The sequence below is a fragment of the Lucilia sericata genome, unplaced genomic scaffold (genome assembly GCF_015586225.1).
Source record: "Lucilia sericata isolate MDLA Ls3-8-SP2 unplaced genomic scaffold, ASM1558622v1 Contig001058F_arrow, whole genome shotgun sequence".
NCBI classification, from domain to species: domain Eukaryota; kingdom Metazoa; phylum Arthropoda; class Insecta; order Diptera; family Calliphoridae; genus Lucilia; species Lucilia sericata.
The window spans coordinates 52,326-71,448 of NW_023995035.1; the positions used below are offsets into that span (position 1 = coordinate 52,326).

Consider the following 19,123-nt stretch of genomic DNA (forward strand, 5'->3'; position numbering starts at 1 on the left):
AAGTAACACTCAAATTTTAAACAAATTACAAAAATCAAAGTTTACTCACTCTGTCGGCTATGAAATTAAAAACTTTGATTCTTCTTTTTTTTTTAATAATCGAATAATATAATTTATTTTCATTTTTTTTTATTTGGTTTCCAGCTACATTATATAATATCTTAAGAAAAAAACTTGTAATATTCTTGTTGTTCTCAATAAAATGTTTAAATTTCACTAACAAACTCCATCAAATTTAATATTTATTATTTAATTTGCTTATTTTGTATTATAATTACATATTTTATATAGAATATAATTTATGTAATTTAAGTCACAATTAACCATATGTTTTTCGTTTTTAAAAATTTAATCAATTAGCCTTTAATCTTTTCGGTTACAAATTTTTCAATATCTTCATAATTACTACAAAACTAAACAAAATCTTCAGAAATAAAAACGAAAATTTAAAAAAAAAATATTTAAATGATAATTTAAATAGTTAAGTTAATTTAAAATCATTTAAAAATACCTTATTATTATCACAAAATTTTTGTTTTTTATAGTGTTAATAGTTTTTTTAGTTAATTACAGAAGAAAAGAACTTTAAGATAATAAGTTTCCTTTCGAGAAAATATTAAAATTGAATAGAGTTCAGAATTTTGTTTGTCAATATGTTATATTACTAATTTAATAAAGTAATTTATCAATATTCTGATATGTGTTCTTATAATTTAATTAAAAAAAAAATAAATAAAAATTAAATTTAAGAATAAATATTCAATTTAAACATAATTTTACTAGGGTTTTTTGTTGTTGTTGTAAGAGGTATTTAAACTAAAAGCGTTGGCAAACCAAACTTATTACTAATTGGCTGTTGTAGAGGTGATTTAAGCTCTTCCACAATAATTGTGCCATTTTCATCTACTGTATGATTAAGTAAGAGATTTTCCACCTGTTCATCCGATAATAATTCTTTTGGTTCAGATCTAAATAGAATAAAATAAACAAAAATAAAAATTTAAATTATTTTAGTGTTGTTTTTTATGTTTAATATTTTAAATCAGTTTTGATTTCTAAACAGGATTTTAAATCTTAAAACATTTATTGCTTGTGGTGGGTCCATTTGAAGATTATGACACCCTGATACAATACAAAAACAAAACAAATTCAATTCAGAAAAAACTTTTCCGAAGTAGTCCCGCGATTTCAGTAGAGGGCAATATCACCTGAACAGTTGCATTTATATTTAGTTTTTTTGTGAACAGTATCAAGACTGAGTTATAACCGCCTACGATTCGATGCTAAACTCAACTTGATGAATTTACTTCATAGATCCGTTATCATCTTAAACGGACTAAGTTTTTCTCTGAAGAGCAGGGTGAAGATGGATAAAATATTTTATTTCATTTTCAATCCTATGACAGACACAAGCCAATTATGAATGTAGGACACGTCATGATAATACATCTCTTAGTTCCGATAGATCTATTAAGTTCCCATACGAAAGTGAATCTACAAATAGACAATACTGTCTGCTGCCGTACATATTGGGAAATATCGTTTTTTTTATAGCAGTTTAAATAATTATTGTTGTGAATGGAATTATTTTTGATTTGTTAGAAGATTTTGGTCATTGAACCAATGATATTTAAAATGTTAATAAATAATTAATAAGTTGGCCTCATCTTCAAAAGATCTAAAGATACATTAATGTTCAATCTCTTAAACTTTTACTACAATCTTAAGTTCGTTTATACATCAAAAATATTTATATAAAAATTAAATTCAAATCTATAAGATATCAATATATTCAACAATTATAGTTAATTCAAAAAATGTTAAAGGATTTAAAAAAAAATTTAAAGATTTTTTTTTAAATTTTAAAGATTAAGAATCATGCAAAGATAGATACATAGAGAGATCGTAAAGTAATTAAAGACACATAGAGATAGAAAAATTTATAAAAAATATATAAAAATACAGAAATATAGTTTCAAAATCCGTTCTGAACAAGACTGATTTAATATATTATTCGGTTAATAAAAAAAAAACGCTGTAAAAATATTAATGAAAACATTTAAAAAAAAATTAAGAAAACGAAACAATTAAATAACTACAGCAGCCAATTGGAAGTACTTGCCTTTGTAAAAAGAAGTACATTCATAAAGAGAGTAAAAATTTTTGTTATAGTTTTTGATCTTAAAAAATATAGGTGGTGTTAGTGTATATAGAATAGTTTGCAAAAAAGATTTTTTGTTTTATATGATTTTTTTTTTGGGGTTTTTTTGTAAATTTTGTTCTTGAAATGTTTATTTTAATTTTGTAAAGTGATTTTGTAAAGCGCCAAATAATCCAGTCTTTTTGTGCAAAGCTCTACTATGGTTATTGTTATTATTGTTATTAATACTAGAGTTTGTGAGAGTGCTTTTTTGGTTTTTATTATTTGTATAGTCATGCGTTGTTGTTGATGGGTCTACTGACCTTGAGAAAAATAGGAAATCACTAGCCGATGAAGTTGAAGATGTGGACGTATTGGCGCCACCACCACCACTACTACTACCCATTACACTACCACCAATGGCTACATTCGTGGAGCCATTACTACATTCACTATTCATTTCCGACTCACTATTGCGACGTTCTAAGCTGCGTCCGACTTTTTGAAAGCCAAACGAAAAGACGTCTTTAACTTTATCACTGGCATCGATTAGGAGATCTAAAGATTGGCGTCGACCGCTGACCTTCAAGCTATTGGAGCGTGAAAGCCATTGAGCTAAAGATTGCTTTTTACCCAGTTGTTCTTCTTGGAATATAGTAGTACAGGTAACTTTACGTTTGGGCTCGTCCGACGAAGACGATGATGAGTGGTGGGATTGAGCATCTTCGGCTTGACCATCTGCATGATCGTGCAGTAAACTTTGGTTTGAGTAACTCGAGCTGGTACTCTCAGAATGTGACAAACGTATTTCGGTCCATTGTTCTATATCATTATCATCACTTTCACCTATACCACTTCTACCACCACCGCCACCACCACTTCCACTACCACCTTTACCCGTACTAGAACTATTATCGTTAGTTAGATTTTGTCCACTACCCGTAGAGGATTTAATCTCATATGGCCCATGCATTTGGGCCTGGGCAAAGAGATTATCACTTGTATTACTAGTACTTGCCGATTTATGCATACCGCTGGCTATTTTTTGGGGAAAAGTTAAGACTGTATCAAAATCATGCAGCAAATGTGGACATTCATGCTCATCGGGATGTCGTTGTCGTACCGGACTCGAGTTGGTGGACAATTTATCGGGCATCTCAAGGTACTCATCAGCTGTGTCAATATCACATGGAAATTGTGTGTAACTAGTACCACTTCCCATGGGTGAGGAATAATTCGAAGAGGCATTTTCCACCTCCACTTGTTTCAACATTGTTTCGTAATTCAGTAGATTTGCTTGTTTCTGTTGTCGTTGACGGTGTATTTCTTCGGAAATTTGTTCTAGATTTTTTAACGCTTCATTATAAGTCATTTTGGCCTCGGCTACTCTATTCTCTAGACTATTAATTTTTTCCTTTTGTGCTTTTAATATACCATTATAATTGGCTCGGGTTTCGTAATAAGGTCTGTAATATAATGTTTAAATTGTTTCATTAAATGTTTAGCGAATTTGTCAATGTTTTTTAGAGATTTAAAAAAACAGGTTTCAAAATTTTACTTACAAATTATTTAAATCATGTTGATAAGCCAATAAATTAATAAAAAGTAAATTTCGTCTAATATTATAACTAAAATAAAAAAAAATAAACAAAAAATAAAAGAAATTTTAAAATAAAATTTAAAATAAACACAAATTATTAAATAAACAATATTTATTTAAATGATGTAATATAAAAGAAAAATATTTACTTATTAAACACATTTTATCGCTGCTACCATGATCCAAATATGGATCTAAATTAAAACTGGTTTTCAAGTCATGAGAAATTTAGATTTTGAAATGGTACTAAACTCAAACTAAAAAAGTACTTTTAACATTGAATTTTTTTAATTAATTTTTTCTGCTTTGTTTGTACATTGAAATGTTATCAGTATAAGTTAATTTCCTTATCACCGCTTATCAAATTAGTCTGAATATTTTCTTAAAATATTTATACCCATATTCTGGAATAGCGTACGTTATAGACAAAAGGTCGGTTTATCTACTGAAGCTTTTATTTAAGCTGATATTTAGTCTAGATTATGAACTTGTTTACATTATAGACTTTGTCCTGACTATAAACTATAATCTTGAGAATCAAAAATATTGTCTCGTCTATAATCTAGACTATTCACTGGATTGTAGTCTAAACAATAAACCAGACTATTGACTAGATTATAGTTCAGACTATAGATTAAAAAAAAAACTAAAATATATTATAGTTCAGAATATAGACTTTATTATAGTGCAGACTATGTATATGACTCGAATGTAGGTCAGACTATATACTTTAGCCTAGACCGGACTATTGAAAACATACTAGCCCAGACTATAGACTATAACCCGACTGAAATTCTTAGACTTGCCTAAATTTCAGTTTATATGCTTGACTATAGTCCTGACTATATACATGATTATAGTCCAGATTAAAGACTAGATTAAAGACTGACTATATAAATGATTATAGTCCGGAAAAAAATAGAGGCAAGACTACAGACTTGGTTATCATTCAGAATATAGACTACAGTCCAGACTATAGACTTGTCTATTGTTCAGACTGTAAAATTGACTCTATTTGGGACTATATACGTGTATATAGTACATACTATAGATTTAAAAATAGTCCAGACTATAGATTTAAAAATAATCCAGATTATTGTGTTGACTATCGTTCAGTCTATAGAAATTACTTCATAATTTGCTACATGCTTTACTGTAGTCCAGACTATATACTAGATTATAGATTTATATTCAAGTTTAACTAGTAAACTATAGTCCAGACTATATATACGTCTATAAAAAGACTATAGAGTAAACTATAGTCTAGACTTTACTATTATCCAGACTATAGACCTAATTATTGTTCAGACTGTAGACTTGATTGTAGTCCAGACAATAGACTTTACTACAGTCCAGACTATAGACTTGACTATAGTAAAGACTATAGACATGACTATAGATACGACTATAGACATGACTATAGTAAAGATTATAGTCCAGACTATAGACTTGACTAAAGTCCAGACTATAGACTTGACTAAAGTCCAGACTATAGACTTGACTATAGTCCAGACTATATAGTCTAGACTATAGACTTGACTATAGACCAGACTATAGACTTGACTATAGACCAGACTATAGACTTGACTATAGACCAGACTATAGACTTGACTATAGTCCAAACTATAGACTTGACTATAGTCCAGACTATAGACTTGACTATAGTCCAGACTATAGACTTGACTATAGTCCAGACTATAGACTTGACTATAGTCCAGACTATAGACTTGACTATAGTCCAGACTATAGACTTGACTATAGTCCAGACTATAGACTTGACTATATTCCAGGTCATAAACTAAACTATAGAATAGGCAATGGACTATAATATAGTCCGACTATAGAACTATACTTAGTTGAGACTATAGAGCAGACAATAGTTTAGACTATAGAGTAGACTGTAGTCTTGATAATTGTGTAGTCTAGATTAGTAGACTGTATGTAGTCTAAATTATAAGTACTCTATAATTTAGACTACAGTCTACTAGTCCGGATTTTACTATAGTCCAGATTATATAAACTAGACAATAAGCTAAACTACTAGAGTTATGAACTAAATGAGTAGAAGTTTTATAAGTAACCATCACATCAAACACAAATGATTTAATGAAAATCTTGCCTTAGACAACATAAATAAAAAATCTGTTTAAAAAATAATTTGATTTGTTGCCGCTTGTACCTTCTTATGACACGTTTAAGACATAATAAGTATTTACCTTGATGCTTTAATAGCTTGTCGTAATTGTCCCTGTAATTTACCCACTCGATTATTAGCTACTTCTAGCTTCAATTGACACATTTTCAAAGAATTACGAGCATCAGTAACCTCTAATTGTGATTGATTTACTTTGCCTTAAAGAAACAAGAAAATATATAAATAAAACACGACATCGACTCAATATAATAAGTAGAAAGAATGTCATTAAAATCATTGGAAAATATTAAAAACATAACGGTTGTTTGTACGTATTTAATAAAAATCATAAAGTGTGTATAACACCTACTGGCTGCATGACTTAACATCTCCTGGCAGGCTGTATCCAAGGTAGACTTTTCACCCAAACCCTGTTCGGCCAGATAAACCATTTCTTTGGCAGCTGCGTGTATGGATTTTGCCTTCTCATAATTAGATGCTGCCTGTTGGGTCTCTTTGGCAAGCTAAAAATATAAAATCGCATACATTAATATATATGGTAGATGTTAATATTCCAGGTCGTTTGGAGGTGGTTGTGTTGGGTGGGTTGATAACATGAATATTAAATTTATTAATTAAATTTTATAAGTCTTGTGTTAATAAATAATGTTAATTTTAGATGTAAAGAGGAAGGTTCAAATGTAGATGTTACAGATTATCTTTATTCTTGGAAAAAAATATGGAACTTTATTGTATGGTATTCTTAAAAGATCTTAATAAAACTATAGATCAGACTAGATTATGGTTCAGACTAAATACTAGTCTAGTCCAGACTTTAACCAATCTATAGTCAAGACTATGGACTGCAATATAGTTTAGACTATAGAATAGTCTATAGTCTATCGACTGACCAGTCCATACCATAGTCTATCGACTGACCAGTCCATACTACAGACTAGATTATGGTTCAGACTAAATACTAGTCTAGTCCAGACTTTAACCAATCTATAGTCAAGACTATGGACTGCAATATAGTTTAGACTATAGAATAGTCCATCGACTGACCAGTCCATACTTTAGACTATAGCTTAAACTATAGTACATACTATAGACTACACTACGGTCCAGACTAGACCAAAGTCCCGAGTGTGGACTAGAATACAGCCCAGACTATACACTATACTATAGTCCTGAATGTAGACTAGACTATAGAGTCTATAGTATAGACTAAACTACAGCCTAAACTATAGTCTAGACTATAGACTAGACAGTCCAGACTATAGACTAAATTAAAGTCCAGAATATTGACTCAACTATAGTTCAGATTATAAACTAGACTTCATTCTAGTCTAGGCTATTAGTCTAGACTATAAACTAGACTACAGTCCATACTATGGACTAGAATATAGACTAGTCTATAATCCAAAATATCGAATAAACTTTAGACTAACTACAGTCTTTAAACTAGACAATAGTTTAGACCATAGACTGCACTATAGTCCAGCCTATAGACTAGACTGTAGTCCAGCCTATAGACTAGATTATGAATATAGATTATGTTCTTGCACAGACTTTTTATCACATTTAAATCCTTATTTGTATTCCTATTTTACTACAAATATTCTTACCTAAAGAAAAATCTCTTCAAATCTCACATTTTCTTTTAATTAAACAAAATAAATTCACAACCTCTCTTGGGATTACTTCCCATTTTTAGCTCAACAAATAACTTCACAAGCTATTTGCTAACATTTTCTTTTACATCTACTACCATTAGTTATTCAACATAACAACACCCACAATTCAAAACCCCACAAACAATTCCACTCACCTGTGCCGCATATATACGAGATTCATAATAGGGTTTTGCTGCCTCAATTGAATTTCCTAATTTGTGTGCAGACTGTTTTATCCTTACGACGCTTTCAGCTAAAATACGTTTGAATTCACATTTCGCTTCCTGTATGTTTGTTTTTTTTTTGTGCCAATTTGTTAGTTAGAGCGTAAGATGTTTTTTACGTTTAAAGGATGATAGAAAATTAAATTGTTTTAATTTAAATGTTTTTCTTTTGTTACTACAAAATACATATATAATTTAATTTAATTGTAATGCTTTTTAAAGAGTGGGAAGACAACAAATATATAAAGAAAAATAAAAAAAATCAATACTTACATCAAGTTCTACTTCATATTTGTTGATATTGTCCGTTGCTGTATTGAGTTTTTCTAGTTCAACCTAAAATGTATGAAAAAAAATGGCAAACTATAGGATAAAGTAATTAAAAATTTAATTGAAACGATGCAGTCGTTTCGATTTTTTTATTGTTTTGAAATAATTGAAAAGTAACGTGTAAACAATAAATATTGGAATTGAAGGTTAAGTTTAAATTTGTTGTTTATTTAAGGATATTTTTATCTTTAGAATGACTGAATTATTGATTAAATTTCAGTCGTTTATTAAGCGTATGTTTTATCTTAAATAGTTATTAGAGAGAGAGAGAAATATTGGCAATAAATTTCAATAATTTTTAAAGAATATGGTGACGATAGAACGGTTCTTAACTTTAGCCGAAGTCGGTTATACATAGTTAACATTAGCGACGTTTTACTGGACATTTTTAAATAATATTATGACGATTGAAAACCTTAGTTAAAATGGTAATTTCAGTAGAACGGTTCTTAACTTTAAGCGAATGGAACTAAGCCGGTTATACATGTTTCACATTCAGGCCTATCCTGAATAATAAATTCCCGGGGAGTTTGTTCCCTCTCCTATACATAAAGCATGCAAAAGGGAATAAACTCTCTAACGTAACCGATCGCATACCAGAGACAAAATTGCGAGACACTGATCCCAAATAGAAGTGGAATTAGCAAGTAACAGGACATACATAAGTGCTTTACGTGTATATCTGCCTTGACGGCCTTATATCACGGTGGTACTTTTATAACTTTATAGAGCAATCCTGACTTGCAAAGAACAAGCAGATGCAATATTTGTACATGGTTTCGATGTACACGCAGTTTACTCAAGTACTCATATCTCTGGCCTTTGTTGTCACGTTGCGTAACTTCCGAGATGTAAAACATCACTTTCATGGGATGGTCACTGTCGATTCGGCAATAGCACCTTAAGACGTAATAGGTGAACCGGAATATGAACCGAAAAGACTATTTTATAGTCTCGACTTTAGACTATTCTATAGTCTCGACTATAGACTATTCCATAGTCTGGACTAAAGACTATTCTGTAGTCTCGACTATAAACAATTATCTAGTCTCGACTATAGAATAGTCTATAGTTGAGACTGTAGAATAATCTATAGTCGAGACTAGAGAAATGTCAATAGTCGAGACTATTGAATAGTCTATAGTCGAGACTATAGAATAGTCTATAGTCGAGACTATAGAATAGTCTATAGTCGAGACTATAGAATAGTCTATAGTCGAGACTATAGAATAGTGTATAGTCGAGACTATAGAATAGTCTATAGTCGAGACTATAGAATAATCTATAGTCGAGACTATAGAATAGTCTATAGTCGAGACTATAGAATAGTCTATAGTCGAGACTATAGAATAGTCTATAGTCAAGACTATAGAATAGTCTATAGTCGAGCCTATAGAATAGTCTATAGTCGAGCCTATAGAATAGTCTATAGTCGAGGCTATAGAATAGTCTATAGTCGAAAGTATAGAATAGTCTATAGACGAGGCTATAGAATAGTCTATAGTCGAGGGTATAGAATAGTCTATAGTCGAGACTATAGAATAGTCCATAGTCGAGACTATAGAATAGTCTATAGTCGAGACTATAGAATAGTCTATAGTCGAGACTATAGAATAGTCTATAGTCGAGACTATAGAATAGTCTATAGTCGAGACTATAGAATAGTCTATAGTCGAGACTATAGAATAGTCTATAGTCGAGACTATAGAATAGTCTATAGTCGAGACTATAGAATAGTCTATAGTCAAGACTATAGAATAGTCTATAGTCGAGCCTATAGAATAGTCTATAGTCGAGCCTATAGAATAGTCTATAGTCGAGCCTATAGAATAGTCTATAGTCGAGCCTATAGAATAGTCTATAATCGAGCCTATAGAATAGTCTATAGTCGAGCCTATAGAATAGTCTATAGTCGAGGCTATAGAATAGTCTATAGTCGAAAGTATAGAATAGTCTATAGACGAGGCTATAGAATAGTCTATAGTCGAGAGTATAGAATAGTCTATAGACGAGACTATAGAATAGTCTATAGTCGAGACTATAGAATAGTCCATAGTCGAGACTATAGAATAGTCTATAGTCGAGACTATAGAATAGTCTATAGTCGAGACTATAGAATAGTCTATAGTCGAGACTATAGAATAGTCTATAGTCGAGACTATAGAATAGTCTATAGTCGAGACTATAGAATAGTCTATAGTCGAGACTATAGAATAGTCTATAGTCGAGACTATAGAATAGTCTATAGTCGAGACTATAGAATAGTCTATAGTCGAGCCTATAGAATAGTCTATAGTCGAGCCTATAGAATAGTTTATAGTCGAGGCTATAGAATAGTCTATAGTCGAGACTATAGAATTGTCTATAGTCGAGACTATAGAATTGTCTATAGTCGAGACTATAGAATTGTCTATAGTCGAGACTATTGAATTGTCTATAGTCGAGACTATTTAATTGTCTCTAGTCGAGACTATTGAATTGTCTATAGTCGAGAAGAATCATACAACACATATAATATGACTGACTTGCTCTTTCATGATTTTGATTATTTAAATAATGTATTACTAGCGAATCTATTAAAATTTGTTAAAAGTACCAGGATTTAGTACCTGATAATATTAGTAGGCGATATAGCCTCAGAATGTTCTCGCAGAATTGCTAGTTTCTCACATTATCTAGTCGAACTTATTAAACTGTGTAGCAATTATTATTTATCACACTGTACTACTGTAAAATAATAACGTATTATCATGAATTAAAATGAAAATAAAAGTTCGATATCATTTCAACTTTTGGCCAATAATATATTTGGGTTAGAGTAACAAAATAACAATGATTATTTGGCACAGACGCCAACACATAAAACAAACTTATTGTAATCTAGAGAATAGACAAAAAATAACGAGATTTTTTTTTCAATATATTCAAGAAGAGTATAAAATAGTACAATTATAAATAATGCTTATGTCATGGTGAAGGCAAAAATCTTTATGATATTTTGGTTTGTTTGTTAATACTTAGATACGAACATGTGTAAATATTAATGCTGTGAATAATAATAAACATAAAACGATGAATTTGTCATAAACATAAACATTGTTAAAAGCAAAAAAAGAAGAAAATCAAAATTAAAAGAAAATGGATTTTCTAATAGGAGAAAAAAAAATGGCAAGAAAAACTGCCAGAAAATGTATACTAAATGATTATGAGGGTCATTGTTAGCCAAAATAAATAGAAAAGCAAAAAAACACACAAAAATAAGCGACAAACAGCGATAAATGACAAATAATCCGAAATAATATCTATACTAAGGCACTCACTCACTGATTATATCAGTGTCTAAAACAATTAACGAAGAAAAAGAAGGGGTTTTGCTAAAATTAAACTGTTTTTTTATATATTGGTCACGAAGAATGGGTTGGAGGGTATGTTTAGATGTTTATGGATTGTTAGATTTTTGCAATTTACCTGAACTCTGGGATCCACTGGAGTGTTATTGCTTTCAGTTGACATATTGATGAATTTGTATGTATATTAATATTTTATTTAAATTTATATTTTTATTAAATTTGTTTAATTTTTCTGTACAAAAAATATCACTTGGTAATACACATAATTATTGCCTTTAAGGAAAATTAATAAGAAATTTGCCCTTTTTTTAAAGAAACCAACAACTTAGTTTAGCAAATTTTTAACAGATTTTTTTGAGAGCAATTTTCTTGCACTTTTCACCTTTTTTATTTTATTATTTATTTTTTTCTTTTCTTTTTATAATTTTACAAAATTTCATAACAATTTTTCTTTTTTGCCTTTTTTTGGTAATACAAATTTTATATTTTTCGTTCAATGAATTTTTCTTCCGTTACCTGCACGTAACATTCACGCGTTTCGTATTTTCTCTACTTCTGTTTGAATGTGGAAAAATTCGTTTTTCTTCATTCAGTTGATAATAATTGTTACTTGCAGCACATATTTTCGATTTTTTATTTTTCTGCTCTACTCTTCTTTTTTGTTGCTGTTGTTGCTCGTAAAATAAAACACAGTTAAATTATCTTTTCGTCTTCACCCTGGTATACAGCCCAAGTTTTATACCCATCACTTCCCCACTGCCTCCCCCAAAAGCACAAAAATAACAACTATCCAATAGAGAAGAAAATGTATCTTCTGTTGTGGGTTTATTTGCAAAGAGTTTTAAACAGCAAACCACCGTGTTAGAGTGCCAACACCGTTACATACTTGTCATCGTTTTACCGTTGTTGTTTATTATTAAATACTACTTGTATTGTTGTTGTTGTTGTTATTTTGTTTTCCCCAACATATACGTGATGCGTATTTTAACATCCCCCATACGCCTACTTTAAGTTCCAATTCAAACTGTTTTTATTTTTTCAATCATTTTTATATTTTTGTGGAGCTAATTGTATTAGATACAAAATCTACTCTCCTATTTAGTAATTTTTTTTCTCTCAATTAGATTTTCATTCTCTGTTTTGTTTAAGATTTGTTTTTGGTTTGACATTCGTATTTGTCATATTGACAAGTGGTTATTGTTTATTTTCTTTTATTGTGGCATTTATCAGACAGTTGTTGTGTTATGTTATTTTTTTGGGTAAAACAGTTTGTGTTTAAACAATTGTATCTATAAGATACAACTATGCTAGTTTCTTATACAGTACTGGGTTGTGAACAAACCGTTATTTTTTAAATTGTAGAAATTTAAAAATTTCTTATGTATCGATGGTCATATGTATATGCCACAGGAAATAGGAAATTATTCCGTAAATTGTATTTTATCGATAGGCGGACATCGGGCCATAATTGATCCTATCGACAGAACAGTCACTATCGACACTGTAGAACAGTCTATAATCGAGACTATAGAATAGTCTGTAGATGAGACTATAGAATAGCCTATAGTCGAGACTATAGAATAGTTTAAAGTCGAGACTATAGAATAGTTTAAAGTCGAGATTGTTGAATAGTCAAGACTACGAATTGTCTTTAGACGAGACTATAGAACAGTCTATAGACGATGCTATAGAACAGTCTATAGTCGAGACTATAGAACAGTCTATAGTCGAGACTATAGAACAGTCTACAGTACTGGGTTCTGCACAAACCGTTATTTTTTAAATTATAGAAATTTAAAAATTTCTTATGTATTGATGGTCATATGTAGATGCCACATGAAATAGGAAATTATTCCGTAAATTGTATTTTATCGTTAGGCGGACATCGGGCAATAAATGATCATATCCGCCGTATAAGGTTGATACTACATCAAATCTAAAGAAATTCACGTAGGCCACTATCGGGCCTCACAGGCATAAAATAGTCAATAGTCGACACTGTAGAACAGTCTATAATCGAGACTATAGTCTATAGTATACACTATAGAACAATCTTTAGTCTAGAACGTAGAATAGTCTATAGACTAGACCGTACAATAGTCTATAGACGAGACTACAGAACGGTCTATAGTCTAGTCCATAGAACAAACTATAGTCGAGTCTATAGAACTGTCTGTAGTCGAGTCCATAGAACTGTCTATATTCGAGTCTATAGAACTGTCTATAGTCCAGACTATAGACTATAGTCGAGACTATAGAACAGCATATAGTCGAGTCTATAGAACAGTCTTTAATCGAGACTATAGAACAGTCAATAGTCGAGACAATAGAACAGTCTATAGTCGAGACTATAGAACAGTCTATAGTCGAGACTATAGAACAGTCTACAGTTGAGACTATAGAAAAGTCTATAATCGAAACTATAGAACAGCCTATAGTCGAGACTATAGAACAGCCTATAGTCGAGACTATAGAACAGTCTATAGTCGAGACTATACAACAGTCAATAGTCGAGACTATAGAACAGTTTATAGTCGAGACTATAGAACAGTCTGTAGTCGAGACTATAGAACAGTCTATAGTCGAGACTATAGCACAGTCAATAGTCGAGACAATAGAACAGTCTATAGTCGAGACTATAGAACAGTCTATAGTCGAGCCTATAGAACAGTCTATAGTCGAGACTATAGAACAGTCTATAGTCGAGACTATAGAACAGTCTATAGTCGAGACTATGGAACAGTCTATAGTCGAGACTATGGAACAGTCTATAGTCGAGACTATGGAACAGTCTATATTCGGGACTATAGAACAGTCTATAGACGAGACTATAGAACAGTCTATAGACGAGACTATAGAACAGTCTATAGTCGAGACTATAGAACAGTCTATAGTCGAGACTATAGAACAGTCTATAGTCGAGAATTATAGAACAGTCTATAGTCGAGACTATAGAACAGTCTATAGTCGAGACTATAGAACAGTCTATAGTCGAGACTATAGAACAGTCTATAGTCGAGACTGTAGAACAGTCTATAGTCGAGAGTATAGAAAAGTCTATAGTCGAGACTATAGAAAAGTCTATAGTCGAGACTATATAACAGCCTATAGTCGAGACTGTAGAACAGTCTATAGTCGAGACTATAGAACAGTCTATAGTCTAGACTACAGAACAGTCTATAGTCTAGACTACAGAACAGTCTTAAGTCTTTGTAAAATTCTGTAAGTTTTATGTTTTTTGTTTGTAATAAATTAAATTAAAATCATCCTCATGGATGATGGAAGTAATGGAACTAGTTGTTGGAAACAAGTAATTAAGCCTAAATTATAGATTTTCTGCAAAGAAAAGAATTTGGGTGGAAATTCATCTGAGCTTTATTGCTTACGTTAAATAACTCATTTCAATAATGAAGCTTTTTATCATTTATTTAAAAGAACAAGTTATTATGACATAGTTTGAACCTTCAGGTATATTAAAAACAACTTTCAAGTCAATTTCTCAATTTCACTTTATTGAAAATTAGTTATTACAAATTTTACATACAATTAACTACAATATGCTAATATGTATTAAAAGATGCATTTTTCCACAACAAAATTTACCAAACAGTAAATGCAATAGTTTTAGGATTTTCCGCTTGACAAACATAATTACATTCCTTCTTACAATCCAAATCATTCATTGAATATTGTCCTTGATGGAACCAGGAATGAACGCAATTCTCGTTACCAAAACTATTATCCGGATTACCTTGAGTAAAGCGATCAAATGTCATGGGAAGTCCAGTGCCAATTGAAAAGAATTTGCCCTCAGTACCCAGATCATTAGATGCCGTCCAATAATAGTTACCGGCATCGTATTGCTGGCGACGTATGTAGTCATTGACAGCATCAAATTCTGCACTATTCTCATAGGTGACCAAATTAGCTTTCATGGTGCGACAATTATGGGCGGCATCATACCAATTAGCCTTGCTGCGAGTCTCAAAATAATAGTATTTAGAACCCAGTCGTACAAAAGGGGCAGCATCAACGTTAGCAAACCAATTGGGTGGTATGCCTGTAATATAGAAATAAAATTTAATTTATTTATTTATTGTTATTTTGAATTTTTTTTAATAATTTATTAAATTATTCTTACCATCATAAGTTGTTGTTTGTAGGCCAGGTACTGCTGACTGACTCAAATGTATTTTTACCAACATTATAATGAAAATGGTTTGTTGTAGTTTCTTCAAGTTTAAAGATGCCATCTTTAGCTACTTTCCAACTGCAGCTTTGTACACCAAGTGATAATTGTTAGCCTTTGCTGTGGTTATTTATAGAAGATTTTTCTTCCTCAACTAAAGCTAGTTCTTGTATCCTGTTTTTGTGCTTATTTTATTTTAGTCGAGTCGAGTTGCGTCTTGTTTTTGTTCTTTCAAAACTGGAATATGTTAAATAGAACATTACATTCTTGTTACACTGAGAGAATGGGTGGTTAAATAATTTGGTACTTTTTTCGGACATGTTTTTTTCTTAAGCAATTAAATGCAGATTTGTATTGTTTAACTTTTTTATGATATACGAATTTAAGTAATAAGTTTTGCATTATGTTATCTTAGAACAAAGTCGAAAAAGTTACTTTTCTCCAAATAAATTTTTTTTAACATTTTCATATATTTTTTGATTTTTTTTTTGCTTAATATTAATATAAAAAAGTATAATTATATCACGTACAAAGTTTTGATTAAATGATAATCTATAAGAGGTTAACTTTTGGTACTTTTTCGTTTTTTCAATTGGTAATTTTTTAATTTTCTATGATTATTAACACAAGATTGAACATGTAGACTCCTAAGTGATTTTTCATTAAATTTATCTAAATCTATTATTATGTGTATTTCAGACTAAGTAGTCTATAGTCTAGTCTTCAGATTAGTCTATAGTCTAGTCTTCAGCCTTCTATATAATCTAGTCTATAGTCTAATCTATAGTCTAGTCTATAGTCTAGTCTATAGTCTAGTCTATAGTCTAGTGTATAGTCTAGTGTATAGTCTAGTGTATAGTCTAGTGTATAGTCTAGTCTATAGTCTAGTGTATAGTCTAGTCTATAGTCTAGTCTATAGTCTAGTGTATAGTCTAGTCTATAGTCTAGTCTATAGTCTAGTCTATAGTCTAGTCTATAGTCTAGTGTATAGTCTAGTCTATAGTCTAGTCTATAGTCTAGTCTATAGTCTAGTCTATAGTCTAGTCTATAGTCTAGTCTATAGTCTAGTCTATAGTCTATAGTCTAGTCTATATTCTAGTGTATAGTCTAGTCTATAGTGTAGTCTATAGTCTAGTCTATAGTCTAGCCTATAGTCTAGTCTATAGTCTAGTCTATAGTCTAGTCTATAGTCTAGTCTATAGTAGTCTATAGTCTAGTCTATAGTCTAGCCTATAGTCTAGTCTATAGTCTAGTCTATAGTCTAGTCTATAGTCTAGTCTATAGTCTAGTCTATAGTCTAGTCTATAGTCTAGTCTATAGTCTAGTCTATAGTCTAGTCTATAGTCTAGTCTATAGTCTAGTCTATAGTCTAGTCTATAGTCTAGTCTATAGTCTAGTCTAGTCTATAGTCTAGTCTATAGTCTAGTCTATAGTCTAGTCTATAGTCTAGTCTATAGTCTAGTCTATAGTCTAGTCTATAGTCTAGTCTAGTCTATAGTCTAGTCTATAGTCTAGTCTATAGTCTAGTCTATAGTCTAGTCTATAGTCTAGTCTATAGTCTAGTCTATAGTCTAGTCTATAGTCTAGTCTATAGTCTAGTCTATAGTCTAGTCTATAGTCTAGTCTATAGTCTAGTCTATAGTCTAGTCTATAGTCTAGTCTATAGTCTAGTCTATAGTCTAGTCTATAGTCTAGTCTATAGTCTAGTCTATAGTCTAGTCTATAGTCTAGTCTATAGTCTAGTCTATAGTCTAGTCTATAGTCTAGTCTATAGTCTAGTCTATAGTCTAGTCTATAGTCTAGTCTATAGTCTAGTCTATAGTCTAGTCTATAGTCTAGTCTATAGTCTAGTCTATAGTCTAGTCTATAGTCTAGTCTATAGTCTAGTCTATAGTCTAGTCTATAGTCTAGTCTATAGTCTAGTCTATAGTCTAGTCTATAGTCTAGTCTATAGTCTAGTCTATAGTCTAGTCTATAGTCTATAGTCTAGTCTATAGTCTAGTCTATAGTCTAGTCTATAGTCTATAGTCTAGTCTATAGTCTAGTCTATAGTCTAGTCTATAGTCTAGTCTATAGTCTAGTCTATAGTCTAGTCTATAGTCTAGTCTATAGTCTAGTCTATAGTCTAGTCTATAGTCTAGTCTATAGTCTAGTCTATAGTCTAGTCTATAGTCTAGTCTATAGTCTAGTCTATAGTCTAGTCTATAGTCTAGTCTATAGTCTAGTCTATAGTCTAGTCTATAGTCTAGTCTATAGTCTAGTCTATAGTCTAGTCTATAGTCTAGTCTATAGTCTAGTCTATAGTCTAGTCTATAGTCTAGTCTATAGTCTAGTCTATAGTCTAGTCTATAGTCTAGTCTATAGTCTAGTCTATAGTCTAGTCTATAGTCTAGTCTATAGTCTAGTCTATAGTCTAGTCTATAGTCTAGTCTATAGTCTAGTCTATAGTCTAGTCTATAGTCTAGTCTATAGTCTAGTCTATAGTCTAGTCTATAGTCTAGTCTATAGTCTAGTCTAGTATAGTCTAGTCTATAGTCTAGTCTATAGTCTAGTCTATAGTCTAGTCTATAGTCTAGTCTATAGTCTAGTCTATAGTCTAGTCTATAGTCTAGTCTATAGTCTAGTCTATAGTCTAGTCTATAGTCTAGTCTATAGTCTAGTCTATAGTCTAGTCTATAGTCTAGTCTATAGTCTAGTCTATAGTCTAGTCTATAGTCTAGCCTATAGTCTAGTCTATAGTCTAGTCTATAGTCTAGTCTATAGTCTAGTCTATAGTCTAGTCTATAGTCTAGTCTAGTCTAGTCTAGAGCCTAGTCTATAGTCTAGTCTATAGTCTAGTCTATAGCCTAGTCTATAGCCTAGTCTAGAGTCTAGTCTATAGTCTAGTCTAGAGCCTAGTCTATAACCTAGTCTATAACCTAATCTATAGTCTAGTCTATAGCCTAGTCTATAGTCTAGTCTATAGCCTAGTCTATAGTCTAGTCTATAGTCTTCAGACTAGTCCATGGTCTAGGCTTCAGACTAGTCCAGCATAACTTTTATGCTGCAGTCTTTAGGCTAGTCTATAGTCTAGTCTTCAGATTAGCCTATAGTTTGGTTTTCAGATTAGTCTTTAGTCTAGTCTTTAGCGTAGTCTAGTCTATGGTCTAGTGTATAGTCTTGTTCATAATTTATTTATGGTCTGTTCTATTTTCTAATAGAAAATTTCTTTAGTACTTTAAAACCATAAAAGTACTATTTTTCTTATAACTTAGTACTATTTAAAAATTTAAATTTCCCATGCCTGATTTCTGCTATCATTTAGGAATAATAATGATATAGTAGTCACAAACGTTTCATTCTGATTCATATTTCCTTTTACACAAACCTGTTATACCGGTCAAAATTTTGTACTAAAAAATATGACCACCAAAAACATCTTGCCCTACCTTAGCACAGACCCGAACCTCAACATTAATTAAATCAACAAATTGTAAAGAG

At 31.1% G+C, this 19,123-nt stretch overlaps 2 protein-coding genes across 5 annotated transcripts; both read right to left on the reverse strand.

Annotated features, from left to right (window-relative positions):
- Positions 1–95: 95 nt before the first annotated feature.
- Positions 96–12,495, reverse strand: LOC119609765 (serine-rich adhesin for platelets). Of its 4 annotated transcripts, XM_037964672.1 has the most exons (8): positions 11,573–12,492; positions 8,048–8,110; positions 7,706–7,834; positions 6,245–6,398; positions 5,957–6,092; positions 3,703–3,768; positions 2,464–3,606; positions 96–968 (listed from the first exon to the last, which is right to left on the reverse strand). In XM_037964672.1, the coding sequence occupies exons 1-8, from the start codon at positions 11,615–11,617 to the stop codon at positions 812–814; spliced, it is 1,893 nt and encodes a 630-aa protein (XP_037820600.1). In that variant the 5' UTR covers positions 11,618–12,492; the 3' UTR covers positions 96–811. The 4 variants fall into 4 exon arrangements, with proteins under 4 accessions (XP_037820600.1, XP_037820602.1, XP_037820601.1 ...); XM_037964674.1 differs by lacking the exon at positions 7,706–7,834 and having other exon boundaries at positions 493–968; positions 11,573–12,493; XM_037964673.1 differs by lacking the exon at positions 3,703–3,768 and having other exon boundaries at positions 494–968.
- A 2,452-nt stretch (positions 12,496–14,947) lies between these two features.
- LOC119609766 (C-type lectin 37Db-like) lies at positions 14,948–15,767 on the reverse strand. Its single transcript, XM_037964676.1, has 2 exons — positions 15,596–15,767; positions 14,948–15,514 (listed from the first exon to the last, which is right to left on the reverse strand). Exons 1-2 carry the CDS (start codon positions 15,705–15,707, stop codon positions 15,054–15,056), a joined length of 573 nt encoding a protein of 190 aa, XP_037820604.1. The 5' UTR covers positions 15,708–15,767; the 3' UTR covers positions 14,948–15,053.
- Positions 15,768–19,123: the final 3,356 nt, after the last annotated feature.

What these genes read in the sequence shown, in the direction of transcription:
- LOC119609766 (XM_037964676.1), bottom strand. Translation starts at nt 15,707, where the DNA reads ATGGCATCTTTAAACTTGAAGAAACTACAACAAACCATTTTCATTATA. An exon ending in ACAAACAACAACTTATGATG is followed by an intron (nt 15,515 to 15,595) that starts GTAAGAATAATT and finishes TCTATATTACAG; the next exon opens with GCATACCACCCAATTGGTTT.
- LOC119609765 (XM_037964671.1), bottom strand. Translation starts at nt 11,617, where the DNA reads ATGTCAACTGAAAGCAATAACACTCCAGTGGATCCCAGAGTTCAG. An exon ending in GATGTTAAGTCATGCAGCCA is followed by an intron (nt 6,093 to 6,244) that starts GTAGGTGTTATA and finishes TGTTTCTTTAAG; the next exon opens with GCAAAGTAAATCAATCACAA. An exon ending in CAAGCTATTAAAGCATCAAG is followed by an intron (nt 3,769 to 5,956) that starts GTAAATACTTAT and finishes TTTTTATTTTAG; the next exon opens with TTATAATATTAGACGAAATT.